The sequence below is a fragment of the Podarcis melisellensis genome, assembly GCF_964234715.1.
Source record: "Podarcis melisellensis genome assembly, chromosome: 12".
NCBI classification, from domain to species: domain Eukaryota; kingdom Metazoa; phylum Chordata; class Lepidosauria; order Squamata; family Lacertidae; genus Podarcis; species Podarcis melisellensis.
This window is the reverse complement of record NC_138544.1, coordinates 22074278-22101717: the sequence shown is the minus strand read 5'-3', so window position 1 is coordinate 22101717 and position 27440 is coordinate 22074278. Positions and strand designations below refer to the sequence as shown.

General features: G+C 40.1%; 1 protein-coding gene and 1 long non-coding RNA gene across 17 annotated transcripts in view; one reads left to right on the top strand and one right to left on the bottom strand.

Moving 5' to 3' along the window:
* SATB1 (SATB homeobox 1) overlaps positions 1–27440 on the bottom strand; it is a 119076-nt gene that overhangs the window by 3872 nt on the left and 87764 nt on the right. For 11 of the 16 annotated variants that reach the window (XM_081883217.1, XM_081883219.1, XM_081883220.1 and 8 more), the window contains 2 exons: positions 1519–1722; positions 800–895 (listed from right to left, as the gene is read on the bottom strand). In XM_081883217.1, coding sequence (XP_081739343.1) covers positions 800–895; positions 1519–1722 — 300 coding nt within the window. The remainder of the gene's footprint in view (positions 1–799; positions 896–1518; positions 1723–27440) is intronic. The other 5 variants (XM_081883224.1, XM_081883210.1, XM_081883211.1 and 2 more) reach the window with 1 other exon arrangement.
* LOC309353837 overlaps positions 1–27440 on the top strand; it is a 68118-nt gene that overhangs the window by 19283 nt on the left and 21395 nt on the right. The window contains exon 4 of the long non-coding RNA XR_014162048.1: positions 3823–3975. This is a non-coding gene — a long non-coding RNA (uncharacterized lncRNA). The remainder of the gene's footprint in view (positions 1–3822; positions 3976–27440) is intronic.

Sequence of the window (27440 nt, the reverse complement as noted above, 5' to 3'; positions counted from 1 at the left end):
CATACATAGCCACAAAAGTTGGGAATATGGCACAGCTAATATTGCATGTATGGAGGGAGACCTATGTACATCTACAACTTTGTTGGCTACTGCTCACATGCAGCCCAACCTTAACTATGCTTACTTAGCCTAAATCCTGCTAATTTCCATAGGATTAGTAAGATCCATTTTACTAAGAGTGCTCAGGATTGAAACTATGAGCATTTCTATATAAGGTGAAATCTTGTCCAAAACGAAGGATGCATGTGGTTGCATAAGCTTTCCCCTTTATTCTTGTATGAAAATGCATTAACAAGTGATAAGTGTATGAAAACTGGCAATTTTCAAGCAAGTACAGTAATGTTGTTTTTTTAGCACAGACCTTTCTCTCCCTCGCTTTGCTAAATCAAACATTAAGTTTCTCAGCTTTCATCATTTCAAGCAGCCAATATTCCATTGTTCAGTTTGTTTTATCTTTAATAACACAGGTGTGCTTTTTTGGCTTTGTAAATAGTTCCATAGTAATAATATGAATGATTCAGAGTCTTGAGTGTAGTCAGGGGACAGGGGGCTATCTATTCTTGGAAAAGAAGGGTGAAAGTGAAAGGCTGACCCCCAAGTCTGTCTTTAGTACAAGAGACTTGTACCACCCCCGCCCTTCAAAATTGATTACCAGGGCAGCTTATAATAAAGTTAAGCCTTGTCCATTCCCAGAGAGGCAGCATTTCCTGTTCTGTATTTATATGGAAGGAATCTGTTGGTTCAAGTCCTGAAACCCCTCCATAACTGTCCCTGACACATTAAACTTGTGCCAGCTCACCTGGGGAGCAGCACCCAGCCAAGGTCCAGTGGTCAGCAGGCCAGGTAAGAAAGCGCCTCTATGCTCTCCTTTCCCAAGGTTGGTGGGAGAGGGGCTCTGAAGGAAAAACAAACAAACATTGACTCATCCCAATTTTCAAACGGGGGGCAAGTGGGATGAGGAATTTGGGGCTGGAACTCCTCCCACGATTTTCACTTAAATGAAACATTGTCAATTGCATCAACTGGACTTTTATTTCAACATTATGGCACCTGGTATATTTACATCCTCCACATTTATAAATTACTGCCACAAGTAAGAGGTATGCATGGACACCAGTTCTTTTTTTAAGCATCGCTATCTGCAGCTCCTGCAATTCTGGGTTCAAGAGCTACTGAAAAGAAGAAGAAAATGCCTGAAGTACATGCATATTACTTTGTGAATATCCAGTTTTGGCAACTCTTGCACCTTCCCAGCTCGTTTTTTAAAAAGAAGTTTAAAAATCTGGAACTAACGTGGAGGAACTACTGATCAGGAAACCCTAAAATTAATTTTAGTGTACGATGTACACATGCTTCTGTATTGCACAAAAAGTCAAGCATTCAACTAAAGGTGAACAATGGCAGATTTTAATTCTGAAATAATCTTATTCATTACTAAAACTCTTCTTTTTCAAGATAAACTAGGTTTTGTAGTTATTGTTGTTCTTCTTAACACTGAATAGGCAAAGGTAAACCAACCTGAATCTGCTCTGCTGGAACATGGATAATGTGGGAAGGCCTGTCGCCATGGTGATGAACTGCATTGCTTTCTTGTTCATAAATGGCATCTCTTTCAGGCTGAGGAAGACTGAGGAATCTCCGGATCATTGACAGATTCTCCCACAGGGTTCTATTCTCAGGTGAAGGATCTTCTTTCCAGCGCAAGAGTTCACAGAGCCATCCCTTGAAATAATATCAAAATTTTAGACCACTTTAACAAGAAAGCATGACCATACAAACGCTTTCCTTGGAAGAAAACGGGATGAATGCAGGCATAGCTTACACCTTGGGAGTGGCCTTATAACTTCATAATCTGGTAAAAACAACAACAGCCAGTCATTTTGTTGTACGAAACTATCAAAAAAGTCAACTTTTGAAATAATAACCTAGCTTCTATTAAACAGATCCCTTGTACCCCCCAAAACACACACACACACCCCACCACACAAAGCAGCAATACATCATATATTTCAAATATATGAGAGGATTCTCAGTCCACTATTGTTTCTCTGCAGTTGATTTTCCTTTATGTAAGCCCATATTCATCTGAGGACATAAAAAGAACATTTTGGTAGCTTGCACGTTAGGTGTTATTTTCACTATTTTTTTAAAAAAAGGAATCCTAGTGATATTTTTCTTACTTCGAATAAGAGAGAGCTTCATTCATCTATTTTGACCATATAAAGCTGGCTCACATAAATCTTACGATGCAGAAGTTTTCTAATGTCCTTTTGAAAGAGAACAATCCTTTGAAAATACATCATTGAGCAAGATAGCCTCATTCTTGCTCATGTGTTCAGGTAGTTCTGCAGACAGAACTGAAACCTGTTGACAAATCTTTTACCCAATTCAGAGTCTTCTGGTTTCAAAATTAAACTTACGATTTTATGTGTGATATGAAAAAGACCACACTCTTCTCCATATCACAGCACATGCAAACTGTCTATAAAAGCACCTGCTCTAACCCAGGCATGTTCTAGGGAAAAGCAGGCTTGAAAGTATGCCAAAAGATTGTCCCAGGAGAACTGTAGCAAATGCTAATTTGCTTCTAAAATAGATGCACAGATTTTCCCCCCTTAACAGTTTAGCAATTGCCTACACGCCATCTTAAATGATATCTGTGGCATTATTTGAATTTTTTTTATTATTGGTTTTAAAGAAACAGGACAAAGGAAACTAGTATTTAGTTTGCTCTGTATGAATACAGGGAAATAAACAAAATTAGTACAAAATTGATAACTCCCTTTCAGATTTAACTCTGAATGCTTTAACTATGCAATCCATACCATTTATTCAAGGAGGGGAATAAATAAATTATTATTGTTAAATTATTACATTTTATGGTCAAGTAATCTATGACAGCTTACACTATAAGGAATTAGGCTACAATGTTATAGTATCATGAATATCAAAGCAACACATCAAATTAATATATAGCAAACCAACAGTAAAATAACTGAAAACCTTGATGGTATAAAATGCTTTTCAGGATCCATTTGAAATAACAACAGAATAGGACCAAACACAGATCTTGGAGGTAGGAGTCCCAAAAGTCGTGGGGCCATTTGGCCTGCCTCTGGTACCAACTGACCTGAGCTTTTTTAGTGCTTCAAATAATATGGTCTCAAACTGATATGGGTTCTAAAGGTTAATATAAACACTATGTATAATGTAAGCAGACCATCTACCAGCTATTAGGTAAAGGTAAAGTAAGGTAAAGAGCCCCTGGGCAGTTAATCACCCGTTATTACCATTCCGGTAGCAGCATTTTGTGACAGTTGACATTTCTGAACATGTAGAGGGCATTACTGTAGCCTGGATGAACTGACACCAGAACCACATTTCCCCATTAGGGCTGCAATGTTATTGGTTTTTAGGAATGAACAGGTCATAACTTGAATACAACCTATACAGTGGTACCTCTAGTTGCAGACACAATCCATTCTGGGGTGCTGTTCGCACCCCAAAAAGTCCACAACTAGAGCGGCGCTTCTGTGCAAGTGCAGAGCGCAATAGAGCATTTCTGCGCAAGTGCGAAGCACGCAGAACACTTCTGTGCACACGACGAAACCCAGAAGTATACGCTTCTGGGTTTGCCCGCATTTGCAAGCCGAAAAGACGCAACATGAACCTAATGCAACACAAGGTACAATAATGCTTTTGACATGGGGGTGTTGGTATGGCTGCCAGTATCAGCCATACGTCCCACCAAAGGTGTCAGTAAATATCCCTTCAAAATCAACACTACAGGAGAGACAGTTTGCTATTTCTGATCCATTCTAGCTTGCGTTGACTCAGCCACTCCCACAATGAACCCACTCCGTATGCAGGACTGGACACCCTCCCTCCTGCTCTGAGTAGAAGAGAGGGGCAAAGAACTTTTCTTTGAGACAAGCACTGAAATGGCTGGTGTAGGTTCCTGTTTCCTCGCTAAGGGTAAGGGCAGTGCTTTTTTTCTAAAACAAAAATGTTTATGGGTACTCTCATTTTTAAATAAATTTTCCATTTTTTCCAATATTGCTTCATAACATATAACATAATCCCAAAATTTCCCCATTCCCCCCGCCCCCGGACTTCCCTCAATCTCCTCCTCTGGTTTATTTAAAATAGTATCAGTTCCTGCATACAGTTGACTCTCCAGATATGAACTTAATTCGTTCCGGGGGTCCGTTCGCACCCCAAAAATTATGTAAATAGAGGTGCGCTTCTGCGCATGTGTGCAGCGCGATTGAACACTTCTGTGTTTGCCGTGGCCATAACCCAAAGATTCCGTATCCAGAGGGATACTTAAGTAGAGGTATGACTGTATTCCTTTTTCAGTCCTTTTTTATGTTTTAACTTTTAAATTATATAATTTTTGTCAATTGTAAATGGTTATTCAAAACTTGTTAGTGAGTCTAGTTCTTTGCACTGATTTTTTTATATAAGCCGAAAATGGTTTCCAGTCTTTCTTAAAAGATTTTTTGTCCTTGTTTCAAAGTCTTTCAGTTAGTTTTGCCATTTCGGAATATTCCATAAATTTTTCTTGCCTTTCTTGCTTGGTTGGTATCTTATCGCTTTTCCATCTTTGTGCCAATAGCATCCTGACCACAGTTGTAGCATACATAAAGAGTCCGGTTACTCTCATTTTGACTCAATAATTCACCATTTTATAGTTCAAATTGGGATAAACACAGTAAATGGACATCGGGGTTAGCAACGGAACTGACAATTCACCGTGCTAGAGAAGAAACTAAAAATCCACAAAATGTTTAGGGGTATGTGTACCCCTGTGCCCCCCCCCCCAGAAAAAAGCACTGGGTAAGGGCATGACCACACTATTTCCTGCTCTCTTCGATGTGGTGGCCATTTTGTGTTATGCCACCGCCACCCCTGCAATTTGTGACTGGTCTCTATGACTCTCTCTCAAAGTTCCCAACATGCCCACTGGAGAAATTTTCTCATTGAACCATTCTACCATTTCTTCAGAAAGCAAGTTGTGGATTTCACAATCTGGTGAAAATCCAGCATGCATCAACTCCTACTGAAATCAATGGGATTTAATAACTTTTCTGTACCATATGTGCTACAATCCTTAAAATAGGACAACCAAAGAACAGTGAAAGAGGATTGCTCTTCAACATACAAATAACAGATCCATAGGCGCCGACTCCATGGGGCTTGAGGGGGCCCGAGCCCCCTCAAAAATTCGTTTGGGGGGGCTCCGCCCCCCCAATAATCTCCGGCGCCTCTCCAGCAGAGCGCCATCGCCGCCCCTCCCCCAGCCCAAAATGCACAGGGAGGGGCGGGCTGCATGCCTCCTGCCCTCCCTCCCGAGCAAAAGCTCCACCCAATTTCCTTTGGAGCTGATTAATAGGCGCAGCACGCTCTCCCCTATTCGCTCACGAGGAGGCGGCGCCACTTTATTTGCATATTCATGAGCTTATTTATTATTCATGAGCTTTCCCGGGCCCCCCCAATATTTTTTATAAGTCCGCGTCCCTGAACAGATCCCAGAGTTGTCGTGTCTTGATTTCAAAAATATTGACTGGATTGAGATGAGAGCTCAGAGGTGGGTCCAGGTCAGCAACCCAAAACTTTTGTTTCTGAAATTTATTGGTTCTACAGATCCACATACTGGTTACCTACGTGAATGGATGGTTTCCTCCCTGCGCACAGAAACCAGGCTCAGAGTAAAAGCTTTTTACCTGACATGTTAGATCTCCAAGGATAGGGAGGTTTCTAATGTGCGGAGGAGGCTATGTGCCAGATAAAATGCAGTTTTACTGCTTAGACCAGTGAAATAACAGATGGTGCAAATTTACCATGCATTCAATATTATGAATGGATTCTCCTGAGCTATTTCCAATCATCATTTGATTTCAGTAAAGGCGTAATGGACAAGTAAGAGAATATTCAATAAAGACATAAGACAGTAATCTCTTTGCTCCCTTAAAATACCTGGTACTTTTGTATCATGAGATACAGAACATAAGTATATATTTACCAAAATCTAAGCAGCTACTCTGTACCTATCACTCAAATCCGCATCTGGCTCCCTGTCTCTAACATACAAGTTGCCTAGGTGCCAGAGCACTAATAATTTACATGGCTTATAGGCTGGATAGGGTAAGATAAAGGAGATGTGTAAGGATTACCTGTTGTTTGCAATATATGTGCTGACTGTGCCAAGGTGTAAGTGTTCACTAACATTTGACGAACATAGAGAAACATCTATTGAACACACACTCTATTGTATGGCTAGCCAATATGGTACCCTTCAGATGCTGCTGGAGTAAAAACTCCATAATCTTTCACCAATTTTGTTCTCTAAATCTTGATACCACTTTAGAAGATGGTTGGTGGGAAGCCACTGTTTGTTCTTGACAGTTATCAAAAATATTTCCTTAAAAAATCTTGGTTGGGGTGCGCTTAACAAGTAATTCCAGAAGGAAGGAAGGAAGAGAAAAAACATTGACTCATTTAGCAAGTATTTTGCTCTTGTTGTCACTTCTGTGTTTTAAGTGCAGACATATCTTTATTAATTACCCATGACTAATAAAACATTTCCAGTAGTTTGCTATTAACCTTTGCCCTGAAATAATACTTCTAATTCCTCACCCCCAAACAGTGTGATGAATTGCAAGTATAAATGCAACTCTCTTAGCTTTTTAAGGGTAGTCCACTAATTTTGAAAGATTAAAATCAGCCAATTTTTGGATAAAATTTAAAACTGAAGCCAAAACTTTAAAAAGCTTCTTGTCTCATGTTTGATCTTAAAATATGAAAAATATATGTATCACCTCACCTGCTTATTTTAAAAAATAATACTGAGATTTCTTGAAATGCTACTAGTAATATATGGTAGGAGGGGACAGCATCATTTAAAAACAAAATTAATATATTTTTAAATTACCAAACATATGTCAACAGGGCTATGCCTTTGTTATCTACCACTTTTATTCCCGTATTTTCAGAGTACCCCATCACTATCCCTACCCTGAAGACTTCAGAGGAGAAACCTCTCTCAGATGGAATGGCCATGTCAAGCAGTAATTAGCATTTGTCATTGAATAAAACCACGAATTGGTTCAAACACTGCATATAACAAATCTGAAAATGGAAAAGACATAATGCTTAACATTCTGGGGGGCGAGAATCAGGTGCTTTAAAAATCTACTATTGCATTTGCTTTTTCATTTGGAGAAACTAGGCTGAATTCTGTGAGTTATACAAGGAAACTCCATTGCAAATTACCGTATTTTTCGCTCTATAACACGCACCCGACCATAACACGCATGTAGTTTTTAGAGAAGGAAAATCCGTAGGCATGCCACCCGTAGGCATTTCCTCCATAACACGCACAGACATTTCCCCTTACTTTCTAGGAGGAAAAAAGTGAGTGTTATGGTGCAAAAAATACGGCAATGTCTCGGGACTTGCAAAAGCTTAGCCAAGAGTAGAAACAGTCCCTTGCACTGCGATGCTTAACACTCCCCCATTTTGCCCAGGCTTTCTTGCTGCTTTCTGCTGACTTGAAAACTTTTGCCTTCCACCAAGCTTTTGTTTTATATGGCAAACACTATTTAGGGCTTTTATCTTCCATGCCCATTTTAATTTTTATATTGTTTTATTTTCTATTGTTGCTTTATTATGGGAACGTTGTGTTGCCATTGTTTTAAGTGGCTCTCTGTGGTGTGAACGCGGTAGAAGGGCGGGCGATAAGTTTCTAAATAATATATATGCCTTTTGCACATCAAATATTACACCTTCAATTTTTTTAAGGAAGGGGAAATCTGTCTATTAAAAGGGAGCACACCACCACATATGGAAGTCTGCCCTTAGGCTTTGTACATACTTTGAAAAAAAAAGTAGAACCTAAAATGACAGTAGGAACATCCTACACTTCTGTGCAGCAAATTTGCCAGGCAGGCAGCATTACACTGCATATAAAGAAGGAAGAAGGCAAAATATAAACATTAGTCACATGTAAATATGTTAGATGAACTTTCAGGATGTTACTACTTTTCAAACTGACGAAGTTTAATTTGACACCTTCTGTTGTAAAGCCTTTGTTTCTATTCAGAATCACGCCTTTAGCTGCTATCAATCAGTACACTTTCTCCCTATTACTTAAGATAACTGGCATGGGCCCTGGGATAAGCTGAAAATGCCATGCAGATGAATTCTGAGATAATATGTTCAAACCTGTTATATACAACACAAATCCTGTAAAGTTATGTATTGTAAACCTACATTTATTGAGAAGTCAAGTTTTAAATCCATCTGCCACAAAGGAAATACTGCTATACACTTTATAGCAGCTGAGTGACATATGCAAGTCTTGCTATGTAAGCAAGAAAACGGTGAAAAAGAGGCAGTTAAGGTTTTTTTTTGGGGGGGGGGTTACATTTTCTTTGGCATTTTCTTACAAAAACTTTTAAAATGCACTACAAAAATTATTTGCTGGATATAAAAACCCAGTGCTTAGAATATTATATAAATCAAATGTATGTATGAGCATCTCAAATAATTTATCTATTTATCTTTTTTTGTTATATTTTAATATATAGCATTGCTACATTTTAGACCTCAAAAGGCTTAATCGAGTCTGAATACCAATACCTTGGTTTCCAAAAGGACCACCAAATTTCTTATTTGTCAAATGGGCAATTACATACGGTACAGGTCTAGTAAAAACAAAGAAGATTTTTTACTGCAAAGTAATTCTATATGCTATAGTAAAGGGAAAGAACTTTTGAGTGTAACAAACCATCCTAGTGAAGTCCAGGGCAAAACTACCATTGGTCTTGATTCAGCAAAGGACAACTGCATGTGTACCATTTGTTAGACTGCAAATGTGACTGTTAATCAGACACTCATTTGAAAAAGTATGCCTACCCACATTCTGATGGATCTAGCCACCAGAAAATAGCCTTTTGAAGTGCAATGTGAATGCCTAACACCTTTAATTATAAAGCTCTCTTTGCTTTGGTCTGTAGCCCTATTTTTAACCATTTAAACTTTTTTCTCTCTGAACGATTTAGGTAACATTTCTGAGTTTTAAGATCCATGCACGAATTCATGTTGCCTAATCTTAATATTCAGAGCGTTGTTTTTTCCTTTCCAAAATTATATATGCAGGAGTATTGTGTTACAATCTCTGGGGTAGAGTATCATAAAAATATACAGTATTAAACGAAATCAGTCTAAATAAGAAGGCTATTTGATACAAACGTTTTAGTGAAAAGCATGAATTACATTTCATATGCAGTATGAACAGGGTTTAAGTACATAATCCATTAAACAGTAGTTCTGAGTAAAAAAGGAATTCAGTCTTGTTGTAGACTAAACTGCGGCACGCATTTTGAATGAGCTCATTGTCAACAACAACTAACTGTAAAGCTAGCAATTTATCATTCAGCAAATAATTTTCTAGTTTTATAAAGAATCAGTAAGTGTTCCTTATGCTAATGAAGACAGTTTTTAATCTGCCCACAAACATGCTAATAGAGGGTAATTTTTCCCATTTACAAAGCTGAAGGCATTCAAACATAATTTTATAGCAATGTTCCACAAACAGGATAAAACGGACTTTTGAAACAATCTAAGCGACCTAATTCATCACCTTTAACATAAGACTAAAATGAGAGAAGGCAAATTTGAAATAGAAGTAATTCCTCTCAAAAAAACAACATTTAAGTCTCAATGCATATCGTCTGGATGATTGCACTAATATAAATGGAAAGCAACCATGTATTTCAGGAAAGTTAAAGTCAATACTGTGTGCTATCTTGGGCTTAGACCTGCAAGCCCTTCATAGTGCAGGAAGGTTGCTTTTGGAAAAAAGAAAGTAAGTCATAATACTTAGAACAATGAGATACATAATGGTGGCAAAAGATTACTGAAAGCATTTTAAATTATTTACTAGGTTAAAAGGGTGAAATGGTACTTTAAATACATCAAATTTCACATCATCTGGGCCATTTTTTGGTGGCAAAGTGGTATTGATCTTTCCAAATGCTTAAAATTAACTATTTCCAGAAGGTCATTATTTGATTAAAGGCATTAAAGTTGAGGGCAAGAAATGATGCACTCTGTCTTCTATCCCATTCAAATAATCATGTAATTTAATCAGAACTACCCCCCCCCTCATGTCCAGTAATAAAAATGTTTGTCTTGATTCCCCCCCACCCTTTATCTAACATATTAACCCCTTTAAATGTTACAAAGTTCTTAAAACAATCTCTATAGCTAGAGGCTTCTCTATAATAGAATGAAAGAATACATGCCAGCAGAAATTGATACAAACACGTCTTCTTGCAATATTTAACTGTATTTTTTTAAGTGATCATTTTCCTGGCACAGCAGCTTCAAGTCTAACCAGAGTTGGCCTAGTGAAGTTAGCTCGTCATTAGAAGCAGCCATCACTTCTGCCACCACCCTGCTGCAGGTGGGCATTCCCTGCCTAGGGCAAAACAGCTGCAGCTCAACATTGTCCCTTGGTGGGAAACAGTGGTGTAGAAGCATGCATAGAAGGGAGCAAAACAATGTGCCCTCCATACCAACCCAATGTAAACCCACACTGCTTGTCTCCGATCTTCTTTCTAGGACAGCATCAAGGTTCCTGTCTCATCTTGCTGTCTCACCCTGCCGGAGGGGCATATCTCATTGATAGTACATCTGCTCTGCCTGCAGAAAGTCCCAGGTTCATCCCCCAACATCTTCAGGTAGGACTGTGAATATCACCTATGCTGTGCTACATGGACCAATGTCCTGACTTGGTATATAAGGCAGCTTCCTGCATTCCTATGGTCACCTGCTACTGCCTCCAAGACCAACAACTGGCAATGGGACATGGATTTTCTGTGATTCTGTCATGAGTCTCCATTGCACATTTAAAAAACAACAGCTCTGCGTATTACATGGTTCATGAAAACAGAGAATGCATAGCATAGAACTCTTGCTGGATTGGTGTACACACGTAATAAATAATAATAATCCTGGATTTTAATTTGAACAGCAAGATTTCACATATTGAGACTGATATTAGGCCAGTGTATAGTAACTTAAATCACTATTAAGTTAAGCATGCAAGGAAAAGGACTGATTTAAATCATTTATTTAAATCAAGGTTCCATTTGAAATGTTCATATCCCTGAATTAAGCAGGCATACAGTTTGATAAAGATACTGGTTTGCCTGCAAGTAAATCTTTATATGACCCAGGAAAATAATCCAAAACCTTTGCAGTTTATGTGCCTTTTGTTCTGCATCGTTGTATCTATCTAGACAGGGCCATCTTAAATATATCTGGTGCCATGGTGCAAAGCTCCCTACAGTGCCCCCCCCCCACGTTTCCCAGAGTTGCTGACCTTTTTACGGCACTGCCGGAAGCTTTGTGGGGCTGGGGGAGGTGGGAAGCAGCTGGAGGGTGGCTCCTACAGCATAGAAGAGGTGGAGGCTCTAGGCATGGCGCTGCTTCAGCGAGGCGGGTGAGGGTGGTGAGCTGGTGCTGGGAGGCACTGCGCCCAGCATCTGCCTCTTCCCTCGTGGCTGTGCCACGGTGGCCACGCAGGCAGAGGCTCAGGGCGCGGCGCTGCTGCAGTGAGCTGATGCCGGTCCAGCCTCCGCCTCTTCCCTGGTGCCCTGGAGCCCCATGCCACTTGCCTCTATGGGCAAGAAATATCTAGAAATAAATAAATGTCTACTTGGTGCTGTATGAATTCAAAGTTTCGCCTATCTGAAGGCTAAAGCTGCAAGGCTTTGCACACAGATTTGGAAGGCCACTGAACAAAGTTAGACTTGCTTCTCCAGACTCAATGTATTCAAAAATGATAGTTACAGGGCCAAACAGTTTCTCCGTGAGATGCAAGGAAAATGTCTATGTTGTCTGGTTGGTAGTGTCATACCAATTGTCCTATGCAATTAAGATCAGCAGGTGAGACCCATTTTGTTATCCTGCATCCAAGGAATAACTGTTATGCAGCAACCAGGAAGGGGCTTATTCCCACTTATGGAATATCTGCCACCACCATCACGCCCCTGGCAATATGTGACTGATGCAAATTCTGATGAATTTTTGGTGCCAGCTGAACTCTCCTATTCCAGCAGGCTTTAAAGAGGGCTTAATAACCTTGCTTTGGGTTTCTGACCACTACTGCTGTTATTTGATTTAGTGCGGATTTCATCTGATCTTAGCTATAAGCCTTGTTTCTGGTTTTAAATTTTTACTGTACTTCACCCTCCAATCATATTGTGATGAGCAGCAGAGTAAAAATACTTTCAAATGAATGGATACACACGATTTGAGACTGGAAAGCTTCAGAGAGCTTACATAGTTGATAGTTATAAAAAAAGAAATAGGAAACCACCCAAATATGCTCCGTGAATGGCCACAGTTAGATACATCACAGTTCCTGGAACCTATTTTTCTGTGATCTTGCTGGACCCTGGATCCAGTAAGCGATATACTACGTGATTTACTGTGACATTTAGCCTTGGGAGTCAGATATTCTCCCCCATAGCTGTTCTACATTGAAAAGAAGACTTTAACTTGGTGGGTTTGATATATAGCCATGGTTCCGTTTTAAGGGATAATAATACCATCTTCCAGTGTTGAGCCTGAATATACAAGGGTAGAAAGTATATAGGAAAAAAGGTTGCTGCACCAGTTCCCCAATGTCCCTGTGCACACTGGGTATGCCTGCTTCTCCCACTCTGTGCAGAATAGGGTAGGGGACCATGGATACATGCACAGTCCCCATCCTGGGCATGTCAGCCTCGCCCTACCTTTCCAATCATTTGCGCATTTAGACTTAGAAGCCTACCCAAGATTGGCAATTCTTTTTTGCTGTGCAAAGAAGATAAGCTAGTTTCACTAAATGCACTCAGACGTTCCCTGTCCTCCCTATATGCAATTTCTAGCAACTGGTATACTGAGGCATACTGCCCCCAACAGCAGAGACAGAAGATAGCCATCATCTGCAGGACCCCCAATAAGCCGCTCAAGGTCAGGAGAATCTGTGCAGCGGCATCCCATGCCGTGTGAGGAGCTGCTACCTAAAAGGAAAAACCAGCAACCCTCCCACAACTGTACTGAAGTATTTTGCACCAGCCTGTTTTGACCCTGACTGCAACGGAAATAATATATTGAAGCAGCCCTTGGCCTGCCTATCCACTTCTATCTACTCCTATTAGAAGCAACTCTTCCAAGTTTTTGGAAAGTCAGCTTTCCAGCCCTTCACCCAGAGATCCTTTTGAAACAAAACAAAACTGGAGGCTAACCCTGAATGAAATAGCTTTGCTTAGGAAAATGTTGCTTAGGATTCACAAAGCAATCATATTTCTGCACTGCTTTTTCTACAGCCAGAGATAAAAATAAAAATAAAAATCTTGGGATTCCAAGCACAATGTGTCCAAAAATACTTTGTGACCAGGTGCAACCAACCAAGCAGCTGTTTTTGAGTCTGATTCAGCTAGCATGAGAAAGCTTCCTTTTTGTAGAACTTCTATTAGATGCACCAAAAGAATCCTAATTACTTGTTCTTTAGACTAAGGGTTCCCAAACTGTGTGGTCCATGCCTACCGTTATCTGTGAATTTGTGGTTGAAGATGGGAGATGGGCATCTATCACATTTAATTATTACTACTGATTATTGATTTCTTCTTGCTTCTTTTGTATTGTATTGAATTTTACTGGTATACACTAAAATTCATTATTTGAGATATAAAAGAAGCACACAAATTCTATTAAGTATTATGCAGCATCTGGCACAGCACAATGCAATTGCTACAACATGCAACCCACCCTCTCCAAAAAAACAAACAACCATTAAGTCGTACGCGAAGACCCTCAGCAATTTTCAACTTGGCAAGAGTGGAGTTTAAGAACCACACTTCTTTATCCAACTCAATCACTGAGATCATTCAGAGTGCGGTTAGTTGTTCCCTCCATTTAAGGAACCTGACTGGATTCAACTAGAACTTAGGGTCGCTGGTCCCTAATATATATCTATATAATTAAAATAAGAAAGAAACCCCAGAGTCCAGCTAACGTCACAAAATAGTGAGCAAGCTTTCCCGGTCCTCAGAACTCTTCTTCAGCAAAACAAAATGAAAGTGGGGAGCAGGAGGAGAGACGGTGTTCAGCAGGAGATTTAAATAGACTGAAGCATGCTAGGTACAAAGAATTTAGGTTGTACCAAGTCACTATAGGACAGAGAAACAATGACTAAGAACATAAAAGCCACAGTAAAACTTGGCCATAGCTTTGTGTGACTGAAAGGCATTATATAATTTTTGCTTTTGGAATTATACTACCATGGGTTTCTTGGTGCGTCACACAATTAATAAGGGGAGGGGGAAATGTTGAAATATAAATTCCTTATGTTATTCACGTATTATGTTATTTGCTGGTTTTTAAAGGCAGTTTTGAATACAGGACTGGTCTTGTCTGCATGCAATGCTTCCTGGGTATTTTCATACGTTAAGGACAGAAAACATGAATCAGTCTCACCAATATTTGTGAACTTCCTATAATACAAGTAGTTTAAGAGTGTGATTTGGAAATAAAAGATTTAGAAATACAGGACAAAAAAATGCACTTGACAAAATATATTAAAAAGCTGTAATTTGAAACATATTTCTAAAAGCTAATAATTAATTTTACTCCAACTTTGCTTTTTAAAGTCCTACTAGGCTTTAAAAAAACAAGTCAAGCTTGAGATTTCTAGTTTTTGCTGTATTCCAATTATCTAAATTTGAGCTATTGTTTGTCTAAATTATCTATTCCCTTATATTAGATACCATTTTATTTGTGCAATCTCTCTTTTCCCTCTCATTTGCATACATTTGCAGCATTTGTTCCAGCTTGCTCTTTCCTGATTATAAATACACATACACAAAAATGTTGCAAGGCCAGCACAAATTAGGGAATTTGCAGATTTAAACCCCTACTTTTTTGTGCCTTTGTGGAGTAAAGAAAATCATAACTGCCCCTCAAGCATATATTTGCACTTGTGTATATATAGGTTTAAAAAACACAAACAGTAACAGCAAAAAGGACCTTAGCATCCTGCTTATTCTACGGGAACATCTGACTATTTCTCATGTCTTTATGCTTTGAGGCATTACAATTTTTCCAACCAATACGGCAAGGTTTATCTAACTGTATTGTGAGAGCTGGTGCACCATAGTGAATAAGCCATGACATGAATAATCAAGCCTACCTTCTGACCCTCACCTCTGTCATTAACTTACCAGGTGGCCTCAGGAAATGCAAGCCATTTGTTTAATATGGGAGATGATAACTTACTTTACAGGGCTGCTGTAAGGATTCCAGCTACAGTGGTACCTCGGGTTAAGTACTTAATTCGTTCCGGAGGTCCATTCTTAACTTGAAACTGTTCTTAACCTGAAGCACCACTTTAGCTAATGGGGCCTCCTGCTGCTGCTGCGCTGCACGATTTCTGTTCTCGCCCTGAAGCAAAGTTCTTAACCCGAGGTACTATTTCTGGGTTAGCGGAATCTGTAACCTGAAGCGTATGTAACCTGAAGCGTATGTAACCTGAAGTACCACTGTACATGACCCATGTGAAGCACTTTGAACACTTGAAAGCACTTTACAAGTGCAAAGTATTAAGTATCTTAGTGTTAGGCCTTCAAAACGTTTCTGTAACAACTGCCCCTGCTTTTATCTGTTTGAGTCTCCCGAATTCTTGCTTTTATGCAGTTGTCGCACATTGCTAAGAGGTTTTTAAAATATTAAGCTGCTTATAAAGTTTTTTTTATTATTTGAAGAAAACCCAAACCACAGCTGTAATTTTTTTTTTTAAAAAAACTACTCTGTTCTGCCTACGTTAGTTATATAGGTAACGCTAACAAAACTTAAGACAATGGGGTCTCTCCCTATCGGCCAACCAAAATCCTGAGAACTGCAAGGGAGGCTCTGGTCATTTGGTGGCGACATGGATAAGAGTGTTTCTCGGCTGCTGTGGAGGTACAGATATCCCCTCATAGTGAGCTTTCTGACATTAACTGAAAGGATAGATTTTTTTTCCTTCAGGCTGTTGGGAGGCAAATATTATCTCAACAGTTCTGACTGCTGATGACTGAAAATCGTTTAGATGAGGTTTTAAATATTGTTCTGTGCTGTTTAATTGCATCCAATTATTTTATTTATTTACTGCATTTATATCCCACCTTTTCCCACCAAGGAGCTCAAGGCGGTGTACGTACAAGGTCCCCCCTTTCCTCAATCGAACCTTGTGGGTCAGGGTAGGCTCAGAAGCAGTGATGGGAACAAGGTCACTCAGAGAGTTTCATGGATGAACAGCAATTCAAACCCTAGTCTGACACTCAAACTATTAAACCATTATGCCGTAAACTGTGTTGGGATACTATGGGATAAAGGGTAGTTTAAAAAGGAAACAAATATATATATATTTTCTATTCTGATGGCAGTGCCTCACACCTAGTAGCCTGATGCCCTGACTTGCAGGGGTGACTTTTCAGGAAGTGTGGAAGAATATTACTGAATGGGGAAAGCTGAAAAGTCCCCATTTCCCCTGATTTGAACAAATTTGATACATTTTGACAGAAAATGGGACTTGTTCCCAGTTTCTGTTTTTATCCTTTCTAATAGCCAATTGATATTTTGCCTTTTGTGGGTTTTCTTTTCCTTCTTTTTTGCATGCCACTAGTTAAACCCCCATCTGCTTAGTCCAAGTGGTCAAACCTCCAGATCTGTATTTATGCAACAACAGATTCTTAGGTTTATGCCTTGAACAAAAGGACTGTAATGTGCAAACCTCTTTAAAGTCCACAAAAAAACTTTTGTTGGCATCAGCTCGGACTGCAAAGAATGCATAAAACTAAAGACCGAAGGGAAGTCAACCGCACAAAGGACCACTTTAACAAATCATATTCCTACTCGAATGCTTTGCATTTCAAGAAATGTAGATGCATTCCTACAGATGTTATTTATTTTTGAACACTGAAAGGATAACCAATGAATCTTGCTCAGACAGATTTTAAAAAAACAGGCATTTCATTACAAAGAAGTCATAATTTAAATATAATTCACATATTAGGACCAAAATGTTGGGTTTCCATAACCAGGATTTATTCTAGCCAAATTTCTTTTTTGAGGGGCAGAGGGATTTTTCTTTGGGCCTCAGAAATTATAGAGGTAGCTGATCATTTTGGACACTATTTAGATGACAAGGCTTTTGTGTGTGGAAGAAGACCATCCCTGAAAAAGGCTAAATATGATAAGCTGTGATTTAAATAAACAAATTCATAGCTGTCAGCAAGAACAGATGGGAATTAATATAAAAGAAACTTACATGAATTGTCAGAAACAGAAGTAAACTTCAAAGATAAGGAATCTATTTTTCCCCAGCTACTGAAGGATAAAGAAATTGATGTTTTTGTTTCCTGAAGTATCATATTTAATCCATTAACCAGTCACATTGTCTTGCCATTATAATCTGCTGCTGCACCCTGCCTCTGATGTGAAAAGCTGTCACAAGTGGCACAGAAGGCCCCTTTTTCTCTTTGTCGCTATCAAAAGCTATAGAATCGAACAAAGGAAGTATACTTTAAACATTGGTCCAGAAGCCTAGGGTACGTAACAAAACCCAGTACATCTCTGAACTCTTATTTTATGTAATTCTTTGAAAGAATGGAATAAATGTGTAGAAGAAACAGTTAGAAGGTGCAATACGAATGTAATCTTATCTACATTCTCAAGTTATTTACAAAACCAATTTGGTTTAAAAACAACTCTTCGCTGCAGAATGTCAGCTCTCCACTTTTTAGGATTATAGGGGAACAATTCCATAGGCATAAGATCAAGATGCCCCTAATCTGTTAATACCCCCATTCTATTATTAAATTGGGGTGGGGAAGAAATATTATTCATATTGTACTGTACTACCAAGTACTCTAAGAGTTACCACTAACCTTAGTTTCTTATCTCATCCTTTTTTACCTCTCATTTTTCTCCTCCCAACTATGGTTCTCTTGAAATTTCTTGACTTCAGTAGAGTAGTGACAAGCACAAGCCCCTAATCAAAAATATAATAGGCATTCTTGTGCAAATTACATTCACATGTAAAAAAGACAAAAAGGTTAACAATGGATTAAAAATATATATGTAAAAGAAACAGGTGATCTTTTCTTTCTTCTTTCTAACTCTGTTCTAATATCATCATTATACAAATGGCAATCATAGGCAGAAAACCTACTGGACAAAAAAGTACTTAAAAATCAAAACAAGCAAAGAACACCTGCCAATTACTTAATAAATTGAGGCTTGGAATGGTAAATTACAATTTATAACATGGGTCATAAAATGGATTACTGCGTTTTAAAGGAGGAGGTTGGGAACATGAATCTCCTTGTCTCTGTTAAAAGTTAGTAGAACTGCATAGAAGGTAGAAGGATTTGATTAGGAAAGGTCTATGCCTATATGTGTGGTCATTGATACAACTGGATACCAGAAAAGAGGACTAAAATACTAGAGATATTGTCTGCTAATGATAATTCAGAAAGTTATCCAAAAGCAATTGGGATACTATAACAAGTAAGGAAATTTCTTGCTTTGGCTGCAGCATAAAAACAAGGCAAGAAGGACAGACCTCCTCTCTCCACCCTCAGATTTAAGGATCTTATTGTAAAGCAAGATTGGTACATTTCTGCTTTCATACCTGCTTGTAAGACCTGAATTGGGTTACACTGAAGTTTTATTTTGTATGCCTCCAAAAGCTTTCAAAGTAAACCAATTCCTGAACCTGGATACTCATTTTGACACATGTCTCAGAGGCAGGTTACATTACGCCACCAATTACGAGGCTATATTGGTTTCATACGTCTGCTCAAATGCTAGTGCATCATAATAATAATAATAATAATAATAATAATAATAATACCACCTCACTGATCACAAGTGACTGATCTCAAATCCACTAGAAATTTAATTGTTGGTCATACTTTAAATGGCAATAAAGTTTGTGTGAATAACATTCAGTCAGGTGAAGTTTAAATTTAATCATCATCATAATCTAAGTCAGAATAAGTAAAGGTTAAGGTACCCCTAACTGTTAGGTTCAGTGCGGATGACTCTGGGGTTGCATGCTCATCTCGCTCTATAGGCCAAGGGAGCCAGTGTTTGTCCGCAGACAGCTTCTGGGTCATGTGGCCAGAATAACTAAGACGCTTCTGGTGAACCAGAGCAGCGCACGGAAACGCCGTTTACCTTCCCGCCGGAGCGGTACCTATTTATCTACTTGCACTTGACGTACTTTTGAACTGCTAGGTGAGCAGGAGCTGGGACCAAACAACGGGAGCTCACCCCGTGTGTGGGGATTCGAACTGCCAACCTTCTGATCGGCAAGCCCTAGGCTCTGTGGTTTAGACCAGTGCTTCCCAACCTTTGGTCTCCAGCTGTTTTTGGACTACAACTCCCATCATCCCTAGCTAGCAAGACCAGTGGTCAGGGATGATGGGAATTGTAGTCCAAAAACAGCTGGAGACCAAAGGTAGGGAAACACTGGTTTAGACCACAGTGCATATATTCTGCCTATTCTCCTTCATTTTACTAGAATTTCCTCTGTAATATCTACTTGATGGTCTGCTTTCCATGTAAAGCTAATCTAGGGATTCACTTTATGTCCATGAGCCTCCAAACTTGTGTGCTTCCCTTTCTCCTCTCCTCCTCTGGTGTGACTGCAAAGAGATTAGAAGCTCTCACTTCCATTTCCCACTAACCATGACTATCCACTATAGCCAAATCTGGACATAGCTGTTAAGTGCTAACTATGATCTAAGGAAGGATTACCTGCTCACAGCTGTACCAGAGGAGAGTAAAGAGGGAAGAGAATGAGCTTGACGCTCATCCAGACTCCATGGTTTTGTGTCATGCCTGAACACAACCAATCCTCCTCACCAGTTTCACTTTCCCCTTCTAGTGAAGTGAAAAAAATGGATTGACCATTTCAAACTGGTACCACTGGAATATTCTACTTCAGGATCAGGATAGATTAAGAAAAGGAACTAGGGATGCAGAAGAAATTTGATTCAATCTGCATTTAAAGGTGAATCTACCCGATCCGCACATTTCAAAGCAATTTAAGATTCAATACAAAGACATCTTCCAAAACCCACACTTTTCCGAATTTTGCAGTGCAGTTCTCCAACTAAGTGTACAAAATTACATATACCAGGGCAAAGTGTGCATAAAATGCACATACAGTGGTACCTCTGGTTGCGCACGGAAATACATTCTGGAGCTCTGGTCGGATCCCAAGGAATTAGCAACCAGAGGTGCCTGCTCTGTGCATGCGCGCAGCGAACTTCTGTGCACACTCGTGGGGCGAAACCTGGAAAAATACTTCCAGGTTTGCCGCATGCGTAACTCGAAGGATACGCAATCAGAGGTGTGCGTATCCAGAGGCACCACTATATTAGGGGAAACACAGAAACATGTATAACATTGCTTTGCCAAAAAAAAAAAGCATTACACAAATTTTTTTTTTTGTTTCCCACCTTTTCCCCTGTCAGGCATTCAAGGTGGCTTACAGCTAAAACAGAAACACCTAAAAACTTAGGGGACCATCATTAAAAAGCAATTAAACATGAATAGAAAATTCGCCAGCAATTCAGTGTGAATTAGTGTTAGAAACGTGTTCATATTAGAAGAAATTCACACTAAATAGCTGATGAATTTTTATGAGGACCTTTTTTTTTCTAAAATAAAGAATACTTCATTTGGGAATGTGGAGGACCAAATTTAGGATTGGAAAGATGACAGAGAAATCGAAATTGTCAGATTCCCCCATCCTTAAAGCATCAATGGCCGTTATCAAGATCTCCCAGCTGAAATCACTGCAGCGCATCAACATCCTATCTGAGATCTACAGCAACAATTCTCTGTCACAGTAATCAATGGTTGTCCTTGCTCACAGGCAGTCACTCCCTTACTTTAAAACTCACCACCATTAGCAAACAGACATAACCAGTACCAAACCAGAGAAACAAACACAGGGATCAGATCCCACAACGAATCCAGACCCAACTCTATTACCCCATCTACCCTGGCAATAATGTTATAGGACCTAATGACATGAGCAGTCACATCAAGTATTCATTCACTTGCTCCTCTCCTTATCCGTTATATACTATCGCTTGCCAGCAATGCCCTTCTATGTTCTAGGACACACCGGTCAGTCTATGTAAAAGAATAAGTGATCACAAATCTGAGTTCCAGAAATAACACCACTCAGACACCAAGAGAAATGCACTACAGTTTTCAGGACACTCCTTAGCTGATCTAAAAATTGCCATTCTTTTACGCCAGAATTCCAAACTCCGGCATGAAACTGTTGGCTTAGAAATGTCAAAAAGATTTAATTCCCGGATTCAAGGCATGAACAAGGACACAGCTTCCGTCACAGCATAGGTATTAATTTACTTAGCAGTGCTAGAATGTTTTCACCTAATACTTCTGCTGGGAATGCCCACTTAACTGAGTTGTCACATACATTTTATCACCATTTGATTGACTGTTTACTGTTCCTCCCCATGTCATATGTATATCTACCTGCCAAGTAAGAGTAACACTTCCTGGAGGCAATGAAGTGGACTAGAGTTGCATATGCAATAGTTAATTTGCCTGTTACAGTGCTACAAGACCCATTATTTTTGCTACAATGGTTAACAGAGCTATTTAGAATTATACTCTTTTGGAAGTTAACTGCTTTTCTGTGATACCTCTTTGCTTTCTCCAGCTACGGCTCATCCCCAGTTGAAACAAGACTTAACTATTTTATAACTACATTTTGTTACCTTCATCTCTTCTCATCCTTCGCCTTCCATTTCCTCCCCTTATTTTGGTATTTTCACCATTGGCAAAATTTAGAAAGTAAGCCCCCCTGTACATGGATCCTGACCTTTTTTTCGGGGGGCGGGCGGGGAGTATGGTGTTTTGTAAAACAGCATGCACATATACAGTTCTAAAATAAAGGATTGTATCCAAGTTAATTTTACTCAGAGTAGTAGATCTACTCTAAGTAGCTGGATACAACCCCAGATAATTTAATGGGGGGAAATGAGGCCTGAACAAAATAGTTCCAGAATACTATAGTAATGTGCTTGATATCCATCCTGGTGTAGCTTTACATTACACCTAAGCAACTACGATTTTGATGTCTTGATTGCTAAGATGCTCGGGCCCATAAATCTTGAGAAAGCCACTACATGAAGAGCTGCTATGGAACTCTGGGTTGCTAGGGCAACTGTAGGGGTAGAAGATATACTGCATAAAAGTGGAGGTGCAGGGTGGCACGACTTCACACCTGGATCAACAGAGCAACAAGGAGCTGGGAAATTCCAGTGTGTGTAGAAGTCTATGAGATTTCAACCATGCTCCCTTCTCCAACATGAATTCCACTTCCTTCTCCAACATGAATTCCTCTCCCTTCCATGGTCTGTATCGCTAACAAACTGTTTTAGTCCAATTAAGTTAAGTTGCTTCAAGCCCTTGGTTCAGACTCTGGTCACCAGGGTTATTGTTAATGAAGCATTCCATGGGGAATTCATGTGAGTAAAAGCAGGAGGAAGCTGCCATCCCCTAGAAACACTGCCAAGGTCCTCACCGTGGTTAGAGGGGGGAGTGTTACCGTATTGGCCTGAATATAAGCAGCACCTGAATATAAGCCACACCTTTAAAGTTGGAGGATGAAAAAGAAAAAATACCAGAATATAAGCTGCTCCATTTCTCCCTGCTCCTGGTTGCATACTGGGGGGCGGGCAGGGGAGGCACGCTGTATTGCCAGTGATCTTTCTCCTTCCTCACTCTTTCCCTTCCTGGCCTTGGGGGAGAGGACGGGGAACTACGCAGGGGATGGGCGCCACTTCCTGCTGCTGTTTACTCCACACTCCTGGCTGCATACCGTAAGGCCATGAATATAAGCCACACTTTAACTTTTCACGGAAAATTTGGGGTGAAAGTGAGGCTTATATTCAGGCCAATACAGTATGTCTGAACTGTGCCAATTTCTCTTATGTCCAGATAGTGTTCAATATTTTACTGTTTCTCATTCTTTCACAACGTGAAATATTAAAATGACAAAAAATAAGCCTTATGTAATCAGCAACAGTTCAATTTAATTTCAATCAGTCCTTCATAAAAACAGATTCCCAAAGTGCCATGTAAGCAGACGCCTATAATTGTAACTTTTATAGATGAGTTTTAAACACTCATAACAATAATACTTACATTATCAACTGATTGGTTCCTATGGAATGAAACTGCTACCTCCCCTCATCCTTCTTGTTCATTTATAGCTTGTCTCATTGTCGTGAAATTCCAGATCTTTTCTAGTATTTTCTTGGTAGAACTTTCAGCCGTAAGTGATCTGACTATACAGTTGAATATAAAATCTGACACACAAAATTCCTTAGCTATATTTGTATCTGACCTCAGCGAACCATTAATACTAGTATAGTCCACACAGTTCTTTCTGTCTTCCCATTTACATTTACTTACAAAATACACTAGCCTCTGTTAACAATTTCTTTCTTTCTTTCTTTCTTTCTTTCTTTCTTTCTTTCTTTCTTTCTTTCTTTCTTTCTCTCTCTCTCTCTCTCTCTCTCTCTGAAAAGACAAATGCAACTAGTGTAATAAATGTTCAAGAACATTGGAGTGTTGGCCTTAATTAGGTGTTGTATGCAAACTGACAAGTCTTGTAATACAGGGCTTTCCTACTCATGTCACCCAATTAACATGTTCCTGGCAGCGTCAGAGGCAGTATTATAAAACTCAGAGGACACACACTGTGCAACAGAGCTGGAGGAGCTGTGTGTCACTGATGATGAATAATTTTTTTAAGTGCTTCTAACATATAAGTCCTCACATCATTCCCTATCACTTGGAGGTCTGAAGTCCAATAGACAGTGACTTACAAAAGGCCACTTGCTTTGTTTCTGAATTCAGGTCTCTCATTCCATGATATAGGGAAAAGCAGGAGTATGCAACTCTGCTTGCAAATCTAGTAACTCCAGATCTTCAGGCTAGGCAACTACTGCTCTTAAGAATTTATGTACCTTTGCTTTATAATTTTTGTACCACCTTGCTGCTCACTTAGAATCATAGAGTTGGAAGAGACCACAAGGGCCATCGAGTCCAACCCCCTGCCAAGCAGGAAACACCATCAGAGCACTCCTGACATATGGTTGTCAAGCCTCTGCTTAAAGACCTCCAAAGAAGGAGACTCCACCACACTCCTTGGCAGCAAATTCCACTGTCGAACAGCTCTTACTGTCAGGAAGTTCTTCCTAATGTTTAGGTGGAATCTTCTTTCTTGTAGTTTGGATCCATTGCTCCGTGTCCGCTTCTCTGGAGCAGCAGAAAACAACCTTTCTCCCTCCTCTATGTGACATCCTTTTATATATTTGAACATGGCTATCATATCTCCCCTTAGCCTTCTCCAGGCTAAACATGCCCAGCTCCCTTAGCCGTTCCTCATAAGGCATCGTTTCCAGGCCTTTGACCATTTTGGTTGCCCTCCTCTGGACACGTTCCAGTTTGTCAGTGTCCTTCTTGAACTGTGGTGCCCAGAACTGGACACACTACTCCAGGTGAGGTCTGACCAGAGCAGAATACAGTGGCACTATTACTTCCCTTGATCTAGATGCTATACTCCTATTGATGCAGCCCAGAATTGCATTGGCTTTTTTAGCTGCCGCGTCACACTGTTGGCTCATGTCAAGTTTGTGGTCAACCAAGACTCCTAGATCCTCTTCACATGTACTGCTCTCAAGCCAGGTGTCACCCATCTTGTATTTGTGCCTCTCATTTTTTTTGCCCAAGTGCAATACTTTACATTTCTCCCTGTTAAAATTCATCTTGTTTGTTTTGGCCCAGTTCTCTAATCTGTCAAGGTCATTTTGAAGTGTGATCCTGTCCTCTGGGGTGTTAGCCACCCCTCCCAGTTTGGATGTTGAATAAGACCGGGCCCAAGACAGAACCCTGTGGCACCCCACTAGTCACTCTTCTCCAGGATGAAGAGGAACCATTGATGAGCACCCTTTGGGTTCGGCCAGTCAGCCAGTTACAAATCCACTGAGTGGTAGCATAGTCAAGACCGCATTTTACCAGCTTCTTTACAAGAATATCATGGGGCACCTTGTCAAATGCCTTGCTGAAATCAAGGTAGGCTACATCCACTGCGTTCCCTTCATCTACCAGGGTTGTAATTCTGTCAAAAAACAAGATCAGGTTAGTCTGACATGACTTATTTTTCAGAAATCCATGCTGACTATTGGTGATCGCAGCATTCCTTTCTAGGTGCTCACAGACTGTTTGCTTAATGATCTGCTCCAGAATCTTTCCTGGTATTGATGTCAGACTGACTGGGCGGTAATTATTTGGGTCCTCTCTTTCCCCCTTTTTGAAAATAGGGACAACATTTGCCCTCCTCCAGTCTGCCGGGACTTCACCTGTTCTCCAGGAATTCTCAAAGATGACTGCCAATGGTTCTGAGATCACATCTGCCAGTTCTTTTAATACTCTTGGATGCAGTTCACCTGGCCCTGGAGACTTGAATACTTCTAAACTAGCCAAGTATTCTTGTACTATCTCCTTAGTTATTCTGGGCTGTGTTTCTCTGCTGAATCATTTGCTCCAAATTCTTCAGGTCGGGCATTGTTTTCTTAATCGGAGAAGACTGAGGCAAAGAAGGCATTGAGGAGTTCAGCCCTTTCTGTGTCCCCTCTTTGCATTTCACCATCTTCTCCTCTGAGTGACCCCACTGTTTCTTTGTTCTTCCTCTTGCTACAAACATACCCATAAAAGCCTTTTTTGTTGCTTTTAACCTCTCTAGCAAGCCTGAGTTCATTCTGTGCTTTAGCTTTTCTGACTTTGTGTCTACACGTGCTGGCTATTTGTTTGAATTCCTCTTTGGTGGTTTCCTCCCTTTTCCATTTTTTGTACACATCCTTTTTTAATCTTAACTCAGTTAAAAGTTCTTTAGATAGCCACCCTGGCTTCTTTAGGCACCTTCCATGTTTCCGTCTCATTGGTATTGCCTGAAGTTGTGCTTTTACTATCTCCCTCTTAACAAACTCCCAGCCATCATGAACTCCCTTTCCTTTTAGTATTACTGTCCATGGGATCTCACCCAGCACTTCCCTAAGTTTTATGAAGTCGGCTTTCTTAAAGTCAAGAAATTGAGTCCTAGTATGCTTGGCTGCTCCTTTCCGCTGTATAGTAAACTTCAGAAGAGCATGATCACTCGCGCCTAATGATCCTTCCACTTCTACCCCACTAACCAGGTCATCAACATTGGTTAGGACCAGATCTAAAACGGCTGTTCCTCTTGTTGCTTCTCCCACTTTCTGGACAATGAAGTTGTCTGCAAGGCCAGTGAGGAATCTGTTTGACCTTATGCTCTTGGCTGAGTTTGACATTCAACAAATATCCGGGTAATTGAAGTCCCCCATTACTACTATCTCCCTTCCTTTTGCATGCTTGGCCATCTGTTCCAGGAAGGCATCATCTATGTCCTCCGTTTGGCTTGGGGATCTATAGTAAACTCCCACAATGAGGTCACTGTTATTATTCTCTCCCTTAATTTTGACCCAAATGCTCTCACTTTGGCTTTGAGGTTCTAAATCTTGGATCTCTTCACAGGTATACACATCCCTGACATATAATGCCACTCCTCCTCCTTTCTTGTCTGGTCTGTTTCTCTGAAATAGATTGTATCCCTCCATTATTACATTCCAATCGTGGAACTTATCCCACCAGGTTTCAGTGATGCCTATTATGTCATATTTAGGTTGCTGTACCAAGATCTCAAGCTCATCTTGTTTATTTCCCATGCTTTGTGCATTAGTGTACAGACATTGAAGTCCATTAATCATTCCCCCGTGTCTCTTATTTAAGGATTTTTTCCTCCCACCACTAGGTCTGCGTTCTGTTTGCTCCATTTGGTCTATGACATTTGGATGATCATCTTCATCAATTGATAGACTCCTACCTTCAGGAGCACTGTCTCTCCCCCCCCCCCCCACATTAGTCAGTTTAAAGCCCTCCTGATGAGGTTTCTGAGATTTTTGGCAAAAACATTCCTCCCAACCGTTGTGAGGTGCAGCCCATCACTTGCCAGAAGTCCATCTTCAAGAAACTGCAGTCCGTGATCTAAGAATCCAAACCGTTCCTGTTTACACCATTTGCGAAGCCAGCTCTTCACTTCCACTATTTTCCCCTCTCTCCCTGGGCCACGCCGTTCAACTGGGAGGACAGATGAGAAGACTTTTTATCCATGTGAGCCTGACCTAAAGGGTTGTGAAAATGTTTTTGCCCTCACTGAGCCATCCTAAACAATCTGGGGATTGCAACACAAGTTTTGTAAGAGG